The following is a 13,128-nucleotide window of genomic DNA, read 5'->3' on the forward strand; positions in this document are numbered from 1 at the left end:
CTCTCTCCCTTCCTCTCTGTAAAAAATCAATAAAATATATTTAAAAAAACAACAAAACAAAACAAAACACCAAATCCAGTTTGGTTTTTACTTCCTATTCCTTTTAAAATCCAGGCCAGCCTGGGTTGCTCAGTGGTTGGGCCTTGACCTATGAACCAACATGATTTGATTCCTGGTCAGGGCACATACGTGGGTTGCAGGCTTGATCCCCTGTGTAGGGCATGCAGGAGGCAGCCAATCAGTGATTCTCTCTCATCATTGATGTTTCTATCTATCTCTCCCTCTTCCTTCCTCTCTGAAAAAAAAAATTAAAAATAAAATCCAAACTTCTTTCCATAACCAATCTCTGGCCTAGATCCTACACTTGCCTACTTCTCTCTTCTTTAATTTCATGTTCCTCTTCCTCTTCCTCTAATCACACTTTCATTCTCAAAGAAGCCAAGCTGACTTTCCACCCCAGATGGCTTCCACCTGTCCTTTGCCCCACTCCCTTTTGACCCTTTATGTCTCAGATGTCACATACTCTGTGTTTCAGTTTTGGTTTTTTTTCCATTACAGTTGGTGTCAGTAAAGTGGGATTTCCTAGAATCCTGGACATGTGATTTGGGAAGAGAAAGTATAAAAGGGTGGGGGATAAGGAACCTTTGACCCCTTATGGCTACTGTCAAAGGTAGTTGGTACCAGTTCAAAGCCAACAGGAATCCTCAGTTTGGGGTTCCGTGAAGAAGGAAACCTCATGGAGCTCCAGGGCAATACAGCATGGCTGTTCCAGCAAAAACAGCACGACCGTGAAACAGCTAAGTAGTACAGCCAGGTCGTGAGGCTGCTTCGGGGCCAGGAGGCCCTGCGGTCAGGCCCCCTTTCAGCTAGGCAGCTCTGCTGCGCTGCACCTGGAGAAAGGTAGTCTTCAGTGAAAAATGAAACCCTGGAGCCAGAGGGGAGCTGGCTTATATAGACACAAGTCCCCGCCCCTGATCAGAATGGAGCCACTCTGATTGGTCAGAACTGTGGGACAGTCTCAGTCTTATTGGTTGAAACTGGACTGGAACTCCTCTATAAGGGCTTGCTCAGATGGCAGAAACAGTGCAGGCAGGTGGTTTAACGCAGAAGCAGACAAGTTAGAGCAGTGGTTCTCCACCTTGGCTGCACAGTAGAATCACCTGGGAATCTTTTTAAAACCCTGATTTCTGGGCCCGGATTTTAAAAAGATTCCCAGGTGATTCTACTGTGCAGCCAAGGTGGAGAACCACTGAGTTAGAGGCTTCTCTGCCTTTTTATTTACAAATATTTACTGGGTACATAGTATGTGCCTAGCATTGTTCTATGTGCTGGGGATACAGCAAGAAGCAAAACAAAGGCTTTTCCTTGTAGGGCTCACATTTGTAGCAGGGGGACAAGCAATAAACTGAGAAGTAGATTTATAAGGGGGTGGTAACAGATACTATGAAAAAAAAAGAGCCCTAGCCGGTTTGGCCTGAAGACCCAAGGGTCGCGGGTTCAATCGGGTCAAGGGCCCTACCCCGGATGCAGGCTCCATCCCCAGCACCAGTCAGGGCGCATGCAGGGGGCAACCAATTGATATGTCTCTCTCACATTGATGTTTCTCTCTTTCTCTTCCCCTCCCTTCTACTCTCTTAAAAAAAAAAAAAAATCAATGGAAAAAATATCCTCAGGTGAGGATTTTAAAAAAAAGAAAAAGAAAAAAGAACATAAGGAGGGCAGTGGGAGTTGGGAGGGGGGATCTTCTCACTCTTTGAGAACCCAACTCCCTTCCTCATACTCATGTCCTTGTTCCCCTTCCCCCAGTCTGCAGAATTGTCTGTTCACAATTGGAAAATAAGATTTTTCCTTAACTTAGTGAAGAAAATATGACAGTCAGATGGCTGGAAAGACAAATACTGTGATATGTAAACTAAACAAAACCAGAACTTTTGAAAGCAGTGTTTTTAGTACATGTCATTATTAAGTAATATAACCACAAATAATGTTTTGGTTTCTATAGTGCAGTTCCTTTTATCAGAAAACCGACGTTTATGCTGTTACCCCTAGTGCTTTTGTTTGCCTTTTGCTCACCCAGGCCTTCCTGTACCTTATAAAAAGATCAGAGAGCCGGGTTGAGGATTCTGCTGCAGGAAGGCACCAGTTAAGGACCCTGGAAAGGACAGTGTCTTCGGTGCCAGTTCATAATGGGTTGGCTTCGGCTGTTTTTCCTCCATCCCGTCTCACTTTACCAAGGGACTGCTTTTCCCTTTGCACTTCTATTTAATTGTCTCTGCAGCACGGATTCATTTCCCACTCATGCCAGGTAGGTGTGATGGCTGATTTTGTCCATACATCTGTGAATGTTATGGTAGGTCAAATAGCATAGATCGCAGTGCAGATGTGAAGGTCTATCTTATAAAAACCCAGCAGCCCTAACGCCATAATGACCAAAGACTGGGGTAGGTGGGTGGGGCTGCACAATTTCACGCGCTGGGCTTCTAGTTAAATATAATCACACTTTTTTATTATTGATTTCAGAGAGGAAGGCAGAGGGAGTGAGAGATAGAAACACCAATGATGAGAGAGAATCATTTTTGCACTTTAAATATTTTTTTATTTTTTAATTACAGCTGACATACAATATTATATTAGTTTCAGGTGTGCAACCCAGTGATTAGGCACTATATAACTCACTAAGTTAGAACCCCAATAAATCTGGTACCCATCTGACAGCATACATACTTATTACAATATTATTGACTATATTCCCTATGCTGTATATCCCAGGGTCACTAAAGCAGGAGTCAAGATTGATCTCCTGGGGTAATCGTTCACAAATGGACTCTGGCTCGTTCTCCCGTGGTCCTTCCCTTCAGAAGAGCCAAAGGCAGGTTTGGGAGTGATAACAGTATGACTTCTTTAGGTGTTCTGTGAGGCCTGCTTCAGCTGAGTCACCCAGAGTGACTGAAGCGGCTCATGTGTCGCAGTGTTCTCAGTCAGTCTCACGGGCTGTCTGTCCTTCTTTCAGGCACCTCTTTCTCCTGGCTGGAGGAGGGGCCCTGGCCTTGGCTGCTATGGGTTCCTTTGCTGTGCTTGTCTTCATCCCTGCTCTGGGCACCGTGGTTCTGATCGACTCACTCTGCCCACAGGAGGCCCACAGGTGGGCTTTCCTCTTTCAGATGAGCTGGCAGACGCTGTGTCACCTGGGCTTGCACTATACTGAGTATTACCTGCAGGAACCTCCTTCCACGAGGTAAAGCCGTTCAGCCATGTGCTTGTACTGAGCGGTCCAAGGGGGTTGTTTGCACTGTGGTAGCAGAACTGGGCGTTGAGCTTGAATCCAAATTCTTCCACATTTGAGCAGTGTGACCTCGAGCAAGTCAGTTAACCTCTCCTGGCCTCAGTTTCTTTTTCTGAAGAAAAAAAAAAGTGTGTGGTGGTGGTGGAGTGTAAAAAAAAACCTATCTTGCAAGAAAGACCCTTTCTTATGTTAGAGATAATGAATTAAATGTAATTATTTGACTGTTTTTTTTATATATATATTTTATTGATTTTTTACAGAGAGGAAGAGAGAGAGATAGAGAGTTAGAAACATCGATGAGAGAGAAACATCGATCAGCTGCCTCCTGCACATCTCCCACTGGGGATGTGCCCGCAACCAAGGTACATGCCCTTGACCGGAATCGAACCCGGGACCGTTCAGTCCGCAGGCCGACGCTCTATCCACTGAGCCAAACCGGTTTCGGCAATTATATGACTGTTAATAACTACCATGTGTCAGCTATGAAGCACAGTCTGGCACTTAGCAGTAATTACCATTGTGCCAGAGAAGGAGGCTGACCCAGGAATCCCAGGGCACACAGACGAGGCTGCCTGGAAGTGACTAAGCCCAGTTTGCTCACCTCGTGTGGGTGGTTTAGACACGCAGCCAGCAGCCTGCCCTCCCCTTTAGCCGGACAGGGAAGGTAGAAATCCACTGTAAACCTTTGCTGCCTTTCCCATGGCACCTGCTGTGCAAGAGTTGTACTGTCAGTGGGACTCACCTTTCCATCCTCTCAGAAGAAGGAAAGAAAAAATCTAGAAAAGAAAAAATTGGTGCTGATTACAGCCTAGAGAAGCGTTTTCATGAGTCAGTGACGTCACCAAGATTAGGGGGAAGAATATCGCTGCGCTCTTGAGGCCTATTTTTCGGGCTCCCTCTGTTAGCACAATCGATATGTGTCCATGGTCAGTCAGAGAAATGGGGCGTTAACCTGTCGAGGTGGGTCACCTCTCTGATTCCAACCTGTCATTGATCCACTCACTTTGCCCACCCTATCAAACTCAGAATCCTTTTCTTTATTTCTGTTTTTCCAAAGCCTCAGGGTTTGCTTCTCTGAAGAAAAGGCAAGATGGCAGGTGGATGGGGGGGAGGGGGTGAAGATACTGATGGGGGTGTGATGGAGTAGGATTTCAGTAGGAGGAACAAGTTGAGCAGGATCTGGCCCGACAGGAGCAAGGCTGGGCCAGAGTGGAAATGGGAAGGTGTACTGGTTTGCTCTGACTGTCATAACAAAGTACCACAGACCGGGTGGCTTAAACAACAGAAATGTATTTCCTCTGGAGGCTGGAAGTCCAAGATCAAGGTGTTGGTAGGTTCAGCTTCTTCTGAGGCCTCTCTCCTTGGCTTGCAGAGGGCCACCTTCTCCCTGTGCCTTCCCATGGTCTTCCCTCTGTGTCTGTGTCATAATCTCCTCTTCTTAGAACAGTGGTTCTCAACCTTGGCTGCACATTAGAATCACCTGGGAATCTTTTTACAATCCTGATTTCTGGGCCTCCTCCTCTGGAAATTCTGTTTCTTTGTTACTAATGTTGTGGCCCCACCCCATAACAAAGAAACAGAATTTCCGGAGGAGGAGGCCCAGAAATCAGGATTGTAAAAAGATTCCCAGGTGATTCTAATGTGCAGCCAAGGTTGAGAACCACTGTCTTAGAAGGATAACAGTCATATTGGATTAGGGCCCACCCTAATGACCTCATTTTAACGTAATTACCTCTTTAAGTACCCTACCTCCCAAAACAGTCACATTCTGAGGTGCCAGCGTTAGGACTTCAACATGTGAATCTGTAGGGGACACATTCAGCACTTACCAGAAAGTGAGTGAACAGGGGTTGGTGGCATTTGGAGGCTACTTGGCTTACTGTTAGGATAAATCAAATGAGGCCAGTGGTCCTTAAATCCTGACACACACATAAAAACAACAGTGATTAGGAAACATGCTATTTTCTCTCCATAGGACAGCATTCCTGATCGTCAAGTATGTCACTTAATTTTCATTTTCTTCACAATAATCTTGCCAGTGGGATCTTCTCCACTTTGTGATGGTGAAGCAGGGACAGTTCAAGTGATTGGTTAAGACAGTGATGGCGAACCTTTTGAGCTCGGCGTGTCAGCATTTTGAAAAACCCTAACTTAACTCTGGTGCCGTGTCACGTATAGAAATTTTTTGATATTTGCAACCATAGTAAAACAAAGATTTATATTTTTGATATTTATTTTATATATTTAAATGCCATTTAACAAAGAAAAAGCAACCAAAAAAATGAGTTCGCGTGTCACCTCTGACACACGTGTCATAGGTTCGCCATCACTGGGTTAAGAACACACCTCAGTTGTTAATGACTCAGCGCACACACTGAACCTCTAGCTCGAGTCACCGTTCCTCAGCACAGATCGCCAGCAAAAGTCAGGGATTGACCTGGCCAGTGTTGCTCAGTGGTTGAGCATCAACCCATGAACCAGGAGGTCACTGTTCAATTCTGGGTCAGGGCACATGCCTGGGTGGCAGGCTGAATCCCAAGTAGGGGGGTGTGCAGGAGGCAGCTGATCAATGATTCTGTCATCACTGATGTTTCTCTCTCTCTCCACCTCTCCCTTCTGCTCTCTGAAATCAGTAAAAACATATTTTTTAAAAAGGTCAGGGTTGTTTCATTTTTACGATCTTCAACTTTCTATATTCTTTTCACTACTTTTTGTTGCTTCTATGGCAAATTTCTCCCAGGCCCCTGGTCCTAATCTTTATAAGCCATTCTTAGAAATATTGTAATCAATACCTCCCCACAATATTCCTTGTCATTCTCTTATCTGCCTCTTTGACTGATTAATTTCTCCATTTATCTTTTGATTCTTCCCAGAGTAGCTTGTGGTTCTGAATTAACTCAAAAGTCTTTGTGGGGGTATTCCAGGCCATGAGATTGGTCTTAATTGTTCAGAACCCCCTATTTGCTTGTGGGGTCATGTGTGAGGGGCTGGAATGGGATAAAATATATGTGGAATGTTTTTTACATGAAAAACGTTATCTCTTTCAGGTTCTGCATCACTCTTTCTTCCCTCATGCTCTTGACCCAGAGGGTCACATCCCTCTCTCTGGACATTTGTGAGGGGAAGGTGGAGGCAGCATCACAAGACATCAGGAGCAGGAGCTCTTTGTCTGAGCATCTGTGTAGGGCACTGCCCTATTTCAGCTACTTGCTCTTTTTTCCTGGCCTCCTAGGAGGCCCTCTGTGTTCTTTCCAGAGATTTCAGGCTCGTGTTCAAGGGTTCAGCTCTGTGTGTCCCAGGTACTCTTTCTGGGCTTTCACCTGGAAGGGTCTGCAGATTCTGGGACTGGAGTGCCTAATGGTGGTCATGAGGCGGGTGGTGAGTGCAGGAGCCGGTCTGGCCGACTGCCATCAACTCCAGTGCATCTATGTCATGTGGTCCACCGCTGGGCTCTTCAAACTCACCTACTACTCCCACTGGCTCCTGGATGACTCCCTCCTCTATGCTGCGGGCTTTGGATCTGAGTTTGGCGAGAGCCCTGGCGAGGAGGGATACCTCCCTGATGCGGACATTTGGATGCTAGAAACAACCCACAGGATATCCCTGTTCACGAGAAAATGGAACCAAAGCACAGCTCGGTGGCTCAGACGCCTCATATTCCAACAGGGCAGGGCCTGGCCGTTGTTGCAGACATTCGCCTTCTCCGCCTGGTGGCACGGACTCCACCCAGGACAGGTGTTTGGTTTCCTTTGCTGGGCTCTGATGGTGAAAGCTGACTACCTGATTCACACCTTTGCCAATTTGTTTATCAGATCCTGGCCGATGTGGCTACTCTACAGAACCCTCACCTGGGCCCACACCCAGCTCATCATTGCCTATATAATGCTGGCCGTGGAGGGCAGGAGCCTCTCCTCTCTCTGGCTGCTGTGTAATTCTTACAACAGTGTCTTTCCCATGGTGTACTGTATTTTGCTTTTTCTATTAGCAAAGAGAAAGCACAAAGTTAACTGACATCTTTCCCCAGCCTTCATTTTATACATCCATGAAACAGAATTTAGAAAGTGCCAGATGGTTGTTGATGATGCAAATATTTGAATGTTTTCATAATAAAAGTTTTTTTAAAAATATTAAATAAATATACCTGATGTCTTGCTATAGAAATTGTGTATCTGCTTTAACAAGCTATAATAATGGATCCACAAAAGAAAAAGCTATGGTTTCTCCCCTTAGGGTTTACGGTTTTGGTGTGGGAGCAAAGTTAAAGCAATACATAAAAACATAAGGTACTGTGAGCTAAATGGCAAATGGTATATGCATGGACATCCAGAAATTGAGTGCTATTGGTCTGCTTGATCCTGGAATGTGAGTTTAGCAAGACAACAACAAAACAGTATCTAAATCATATCATACTGATTTGTCCTGACCGCTGGTCTCCCACCTTTTATCAGCCAAATTACCCTGAAGGGTTTGCTAGGGAACCTTAGAGACCCACAAGGGACCTCATTAAGTTGTTTAAAAGTATTGTGTGAGATTTTGGAGATTAAGAAATCTCTGAAAATGGGCCCAGCCGGCATGGCTCAGTGGTTGAGCGTTGACCTATGAACCAGGAGGTCATGGTTCGATGCTGGTCAGGGCACATGCCCAGGTTGCAAGCTTGATCCCCAGTGTGAGGCATGCAGGAGGCAGTCAATCAATGATTCTCTCTCATCGATGTTTCTCTCTCTCTCTTCCTCTCCCTCTCTGAAATCAATAAAAATGTTTTTTAAAAAATCTCTGAAAATGGGACAAGCCATATTGAAAGGCTCAGAATGCTAGCAAGGGTTAATTAGAAAACATTTAACAGAAAGTCATAAAATTTGCCTTCCTAAGAGGACCAAGGAACGACAGAGACCACTTGTGTTTGAAATGGCACTGGCAAGACAATACTTTCAGGGATCATTTCTGTAGTCTGAAATGGCATTACCTAGTAAATGTTCCATGAAAACTTCATGTCATCTCGACCTATTACTTTGGATAGGCCAGGCTCACAGGGCAGCTCTGTTTCCCGATGCACAGAGAGCCACGTGCCAGTGCTGGCCTTACTCTGTTGGCTGCCACTGTGACCAAGAGGCAGCCAGTGGCTCTAAATAGGTAGTCCAGGCTTAGTAATCCACCCCACCTGTTAAACTTCTCTGAAGGAGGCAATCCATTCGTGTGTTTTTTCTACCCAAGTGGTTTTTATAAAGCAAACACAGGGAAAGTTCACCGATACACATCCAGCCTGTTGACTCATCAATCCTTGTTCAATTCCACAATATGGAAAAGGAGCCTCAGAGGGAGAGTTTTGAGTTTGTCCTGGCAAGTGTTACATCTTCCAACCAGGGAAGTGCCAAGAAGGCCAAGTTCTACTTCTGCCCAAAGGATGCTACTCAGCCCAGGTGCCTGATCTCCTGGCAGCAATGAGCTGTCTCTCTGGTCACCTCAGAGGCCCTGGCAGCCAGCTGCTGAGACCAGTTTGGTGGTGAAGCAGGTTCAGTAGGTGTCAAAGAACAGACTTGACACTGTACTCATAGGAGCACTGCAGAGGCCCATAGATTATGGGCATTGAAATGACCAATTGCTATAAAAGGACAAATGGCAATCATTGGTACTTAAACCAGATTAAAATGCTGATTACTAGACTGTAGATTCAAGTCACTTCCAACAGACTCTTCTTTACATGTTTGTAACAACAGGTGGTGTGGAAAACTTGGTTCCCTACCATTTCAGGGTTTGGCGCTAAAAGGTGAAGGGGCAGTGATTATATTTATGTGACCTTTCTCAACTTTACCTATTTCCAAAGCATCTCAAAAGAAATGCTCCAGTAAAATGCGTACTGCCACGTCAGTATTTGATCCCTAATCACTGTTGATTGTGATGCTAGCAAGGCAGCCCTGTGGTGAAGTGGCCAGAGCACCTGTCCAGGAGGCAGAGGGTGTGGTTTAGTCCCAAGCTAGCACTAAGCAGCTGTGTGACCCCAGCTATCCCCTCTCCAGGCCCAAGTTTCCTAGTGTAACCACACAAGAGGCAGATAAATACCAGCCTTTACTCTCAAACCCAAAGGCATTATGATTATGTATGTGCTTTGTCAATTTTTTAGCACAGGAAAGAGTAAAGCATTTTCCTCCCAACTTGCATTTACTTAACCAGCAAGAATTTTACAGGAAGAAATAAACTTGCTGAGTGCCTAAGGTCTTTATAAACAACTGGCATATTAAATTTCTTACACTTATTTCCCACCATATAAAAATAACAAAGTCATATTTTTGTGGCTCATTAAAAACCTGAACATTTCTCTAGTACCAATAAAACACCATTAACTACTCTTTCTCTTCCTGAAAAATAGTTTTTTAATTTCTCAGTCTATATTTGGCAGATAATTGTTGAATACTAGTAACATTAATCTGCTTTGGGCCTCATGTCCTGGAACGATGTGTAAGAATAGCTCAAGATGCCGGATTATTTCTAAGGAAGTATCTTTGCCTCACTTAGTTTCTACTGCATCTATTTTTTTTAGAACTACCTGTTAAGCTATAATTGAGAACCATATATTTATGTATATAATACAGGTGTTACCTTAGTTTAGTTGCATGGCCAACCTGAGTTATGTTAAATTGAGTGACTTAGATGAATTCACTAGTGTGAAGATATACGGGTGGCATTTTCTGGCATCCTCAACTTACTAATGGGATATTTTCTCCAACTTTGCCTCTAAATTGTTTGGAATTTAGATTGCATTTTCCTATAGAAAGAACATTATGTTGACTCCTACTGGGTGACACTCATTGTAATGATCTGAATTCAAGGACACATTGTTCAGGATAGAAGGAAAGAACAAAGATAAAATCCTCCTCATTTCTTAAATTATAAGTGAACCTAAGCACCTTTTATTTCCTAATTTTTCCTATTTATACAGTTATGTAAATGTGTGGGCTTTGTTTGGATCCTGATTCAAAGTAGCCAACTATAAAAGGGCATTTATAGGGGAAATTAGAACACTAACTGGATACGATAGCATTATTTTTAATTTTTTCAGGTGTAATAATATTTGTTAAAAAATGGTCACATTTTAGGGATACTCACAGATGAAATGATATCGTGGATTTGCATTTAAGTAATCTGGGGTATGGCAAATAGGGGACACACAGATAAAACAGACAGGACACGTTAAAAATTGTTGAACCTGACTGATGGAGACATGGGAGTTCAACATATTCTACTTTTGTGTAGGTTTCAAAATTTACAGGTAAACAAGTATGCAAAAGACTACTGGGTACCAATGGCAGAGGAATTTCCCTTCCCCAATATCTTATGAAAATAATAAAAACTGTAAAAACCACTGTGATGAGCATCCTCTAAGATAACCCCCAATGTTCCTCTTCCTGGAATTCACATTCTCCCACATCCAACCAACACTGGTCCGTGTGACAAATATTACATGACAGAGGTGATGGTACGTCAACTCTAAGATTAGTTCACAAAAGATAATGCAGTTTACCAGTTAATCTTAGCATCTTCACCTTTTGACATTTTCTTCACTGCAGACCAGTTATATACCTCTGACCTACTCTCTATCTCCCCAAGACAGTAAGTTTCTGAGCTTTTAAAAATTGTTCTTCCATCTAGAATGTTCTTGCTCAGATCTACATGTGGCCACTCCTTCACATAACTCATGTCTCTGCTCAAGTGACACCTCACCAGGGAGAACCACATCATATAAAATAAATGCCCTCACCCTAGCTGGTTTGTTGGCTCAGTGGATAGAGCGTCGGACTGCAAACTGAGGGGTCCTGGGTTCGATTCCGGTCAGGGGCACGAAACTTGGTTGCAGGTTCAATCCCCTGCCCTGGTCAAGGCTCATGTGGGAGGCAACCAATTGATGTGTCTCTCCCACATCGATGTTTCCCTCTGTCTCTACCTCTCCCTTTCACTCTCTAAAAATCAATGGAAAAATATCCTCTGGTGAGGATTAACGACAACAAAATCTATTGTTTATCTATAGTTAAATAAAATAAAGGCCTGGATAGAGTTTCCTAAACAGGAACAAGGAAAGACATGGAAACCATGCAAACATACTTTGTACTTTAGGTGTGAGACAGAATATGGTAATATGGCACCAGAAAAGCTGAAACATTTAGGGAATAGTAAAATGACTATAAGACCTGTACAGTAAAAACTATAAAATATTTGCTGAGAAAAATTAAAAACCAAAATAGATTGAGATATACCGTGCTCATCAACTGAAACACTCACTCAATATGTGGCAGATTATACTTTTGAAAGATGGATACCATAATATATTCCCTTCCATATGCTTTTTTACAAAATAACATTGACACTTTCCCCATTGAGTGTTTATGGCTGTTTCCCTTGAAACTGGGCGAGGGGAAGGTGACTTTTTGACTAGCTTGACCAACAGATTATGGCAGAAGTGATGCTATAAGTCTTCCAAAGTATGTCATAAAGCTGTCATACACTTATGAATAGTTTTCTTGGGACATCTGTTCTAGTCTGGCCATCATGTTGTGAGGAAGCCAAATGTCCACAGAGAGAAAGTGAAACAAAGGCGCCTGGCCCTCATCCTGGCTGAGCTCCCCGTTAACAGCCAACACCAATTTGCCAGCCACGTGGGTAGCCCATCTGGGGAAGATGATCCACCAGTCCCAAGTTGAGCCACCTCAGCTGACCACATGGAGCAGAAATGAACCGTCACTGTTAAGCCCTGCCCAATTTGCTGATTTGTGCGCTTTAGAATTGGTTGATTTAAGCCAATAGCTTTGAGAGTGGTTTGTTATGCAGCAATGGTTAAGATTTTAATTCTCCTCCAATTTGATTGGTAGATTCAATGCAATCCCAATCAAAATCCCAGAGGTGCCGAAACCGGTTTGGCTCAGTGGATAGAGCGTCGGCCTGCGGACTGAAGGGTCCCAGGTTCGATTCCGGTCAGGGGCGTGTGCCTGGGTTGCGGGCATATCCCCAGTGGGGGATGTGCAGGAGGCAGCTGATCGATGTTTCTCTCTCATCCATGTTTCTAACTCTCTATCTCTCTCCCTTCCTCTCTGTAAAAAATCAATAAAATATATTAAAAAAAAAAATCCCAGAGGCTTTTTAAAAACAGAAATTGACGAAGCTAATTCTAAAGTTTATATAAATGTACTAAAAACTTAGCATAAATAAACAATTTTGGAAAAATTGAAGAATAGGCAGGCTTACTAAAAAGCATCAGTAGGTTCACACTTACATGGCTAATTTTTTACAAAAGTGCCAAAGTGCTTGAAAGGGAAAAGGATAGTCTTAACAACAAAGTGATAGAAGTGAAAATTCATGTGGGGAAAAAAAGGAGCCTCAACTCTTATTTCATACCACACACAAACATATCTTGAAATGAATCACAGGCCTTACTATAAGAGGTAAGTTTATAAAACTTCTAGAAGGAAACAGAAGAAAAATCTTCATGACTTTAGAGGTAGTCAGAGAATGCTTAAAGCAGTAACAATTTTTAAAAGAAAAAAAATTGGTAACTGACTTATCAAAAGAAAAAAACATGCTTTTTAAAAGACATTATGAAAGCAAAATACAAACCTCAGAATGGGAGTAAAATATCATAATACATATAATCTGACACAGGACTTTACAACTCAGTGAGGCCATACAATAAAAATGTGCAAAAATTTGAATACACACTTCACAAAAGAACATACTTCACTTTTTAGCTATTATAAATAATTCATGTATAAGCTTTTATGTAGGTATTTTCAGTTCTCTTGGGTATATATCTAGGAGTGAAATTGCTGGGTCATATGGTGATTATGTTTAACTTTTTGAGG

The 13,128-nt window shown here is 43.1% G+C and overlaps 1 protein-coding gene across 1 annotated transcript; it reads left to right on the forward strand.

Annotated features, from left to right (window-relative positions):
- Nucleotides 1-1,114: 1,114 nt before the first annotated feature.
- MBOAT4 (membrane bound O-acyltransferase domain containing 4) lies at nucleotides 1,115-7,411 on the forward strand. The gene is made up of 2 exons (XM_059685501.1): nucleotides 1,115-3,235; nucleotides 6,331-7,411. The coding sequence occupies exons 1-2, from the start codon at nucleotides 3,057-3,059 to the stop codon at nucleotides 7,292-7,294; spliced, it is 1,143 nt and encodes a 380-aa protein (XP_059541484.1). The 5' UTR covers nucleotides 1,115-3,056; the 3' UTR covers nucleotides 7,295-7,411.
- The last annotated feature ends 5,717 nt before the right edge of the window (nucleotides 7,412-13,128 follow it).

This window comes from Myotis daubentonii, chromosome 2 (assembly GCF_963259705.1).
Source record: "Myotis daubentonii chromosome 2, mMyoDau2.1, whole genome shotgun sequence".
Taxonomy (NCBI): Eukaryota; Metazoa; Chordata; class Mammalia; order Chiroptera; family Vespertilionidae; genus Myotis; species Myotis daubentonii.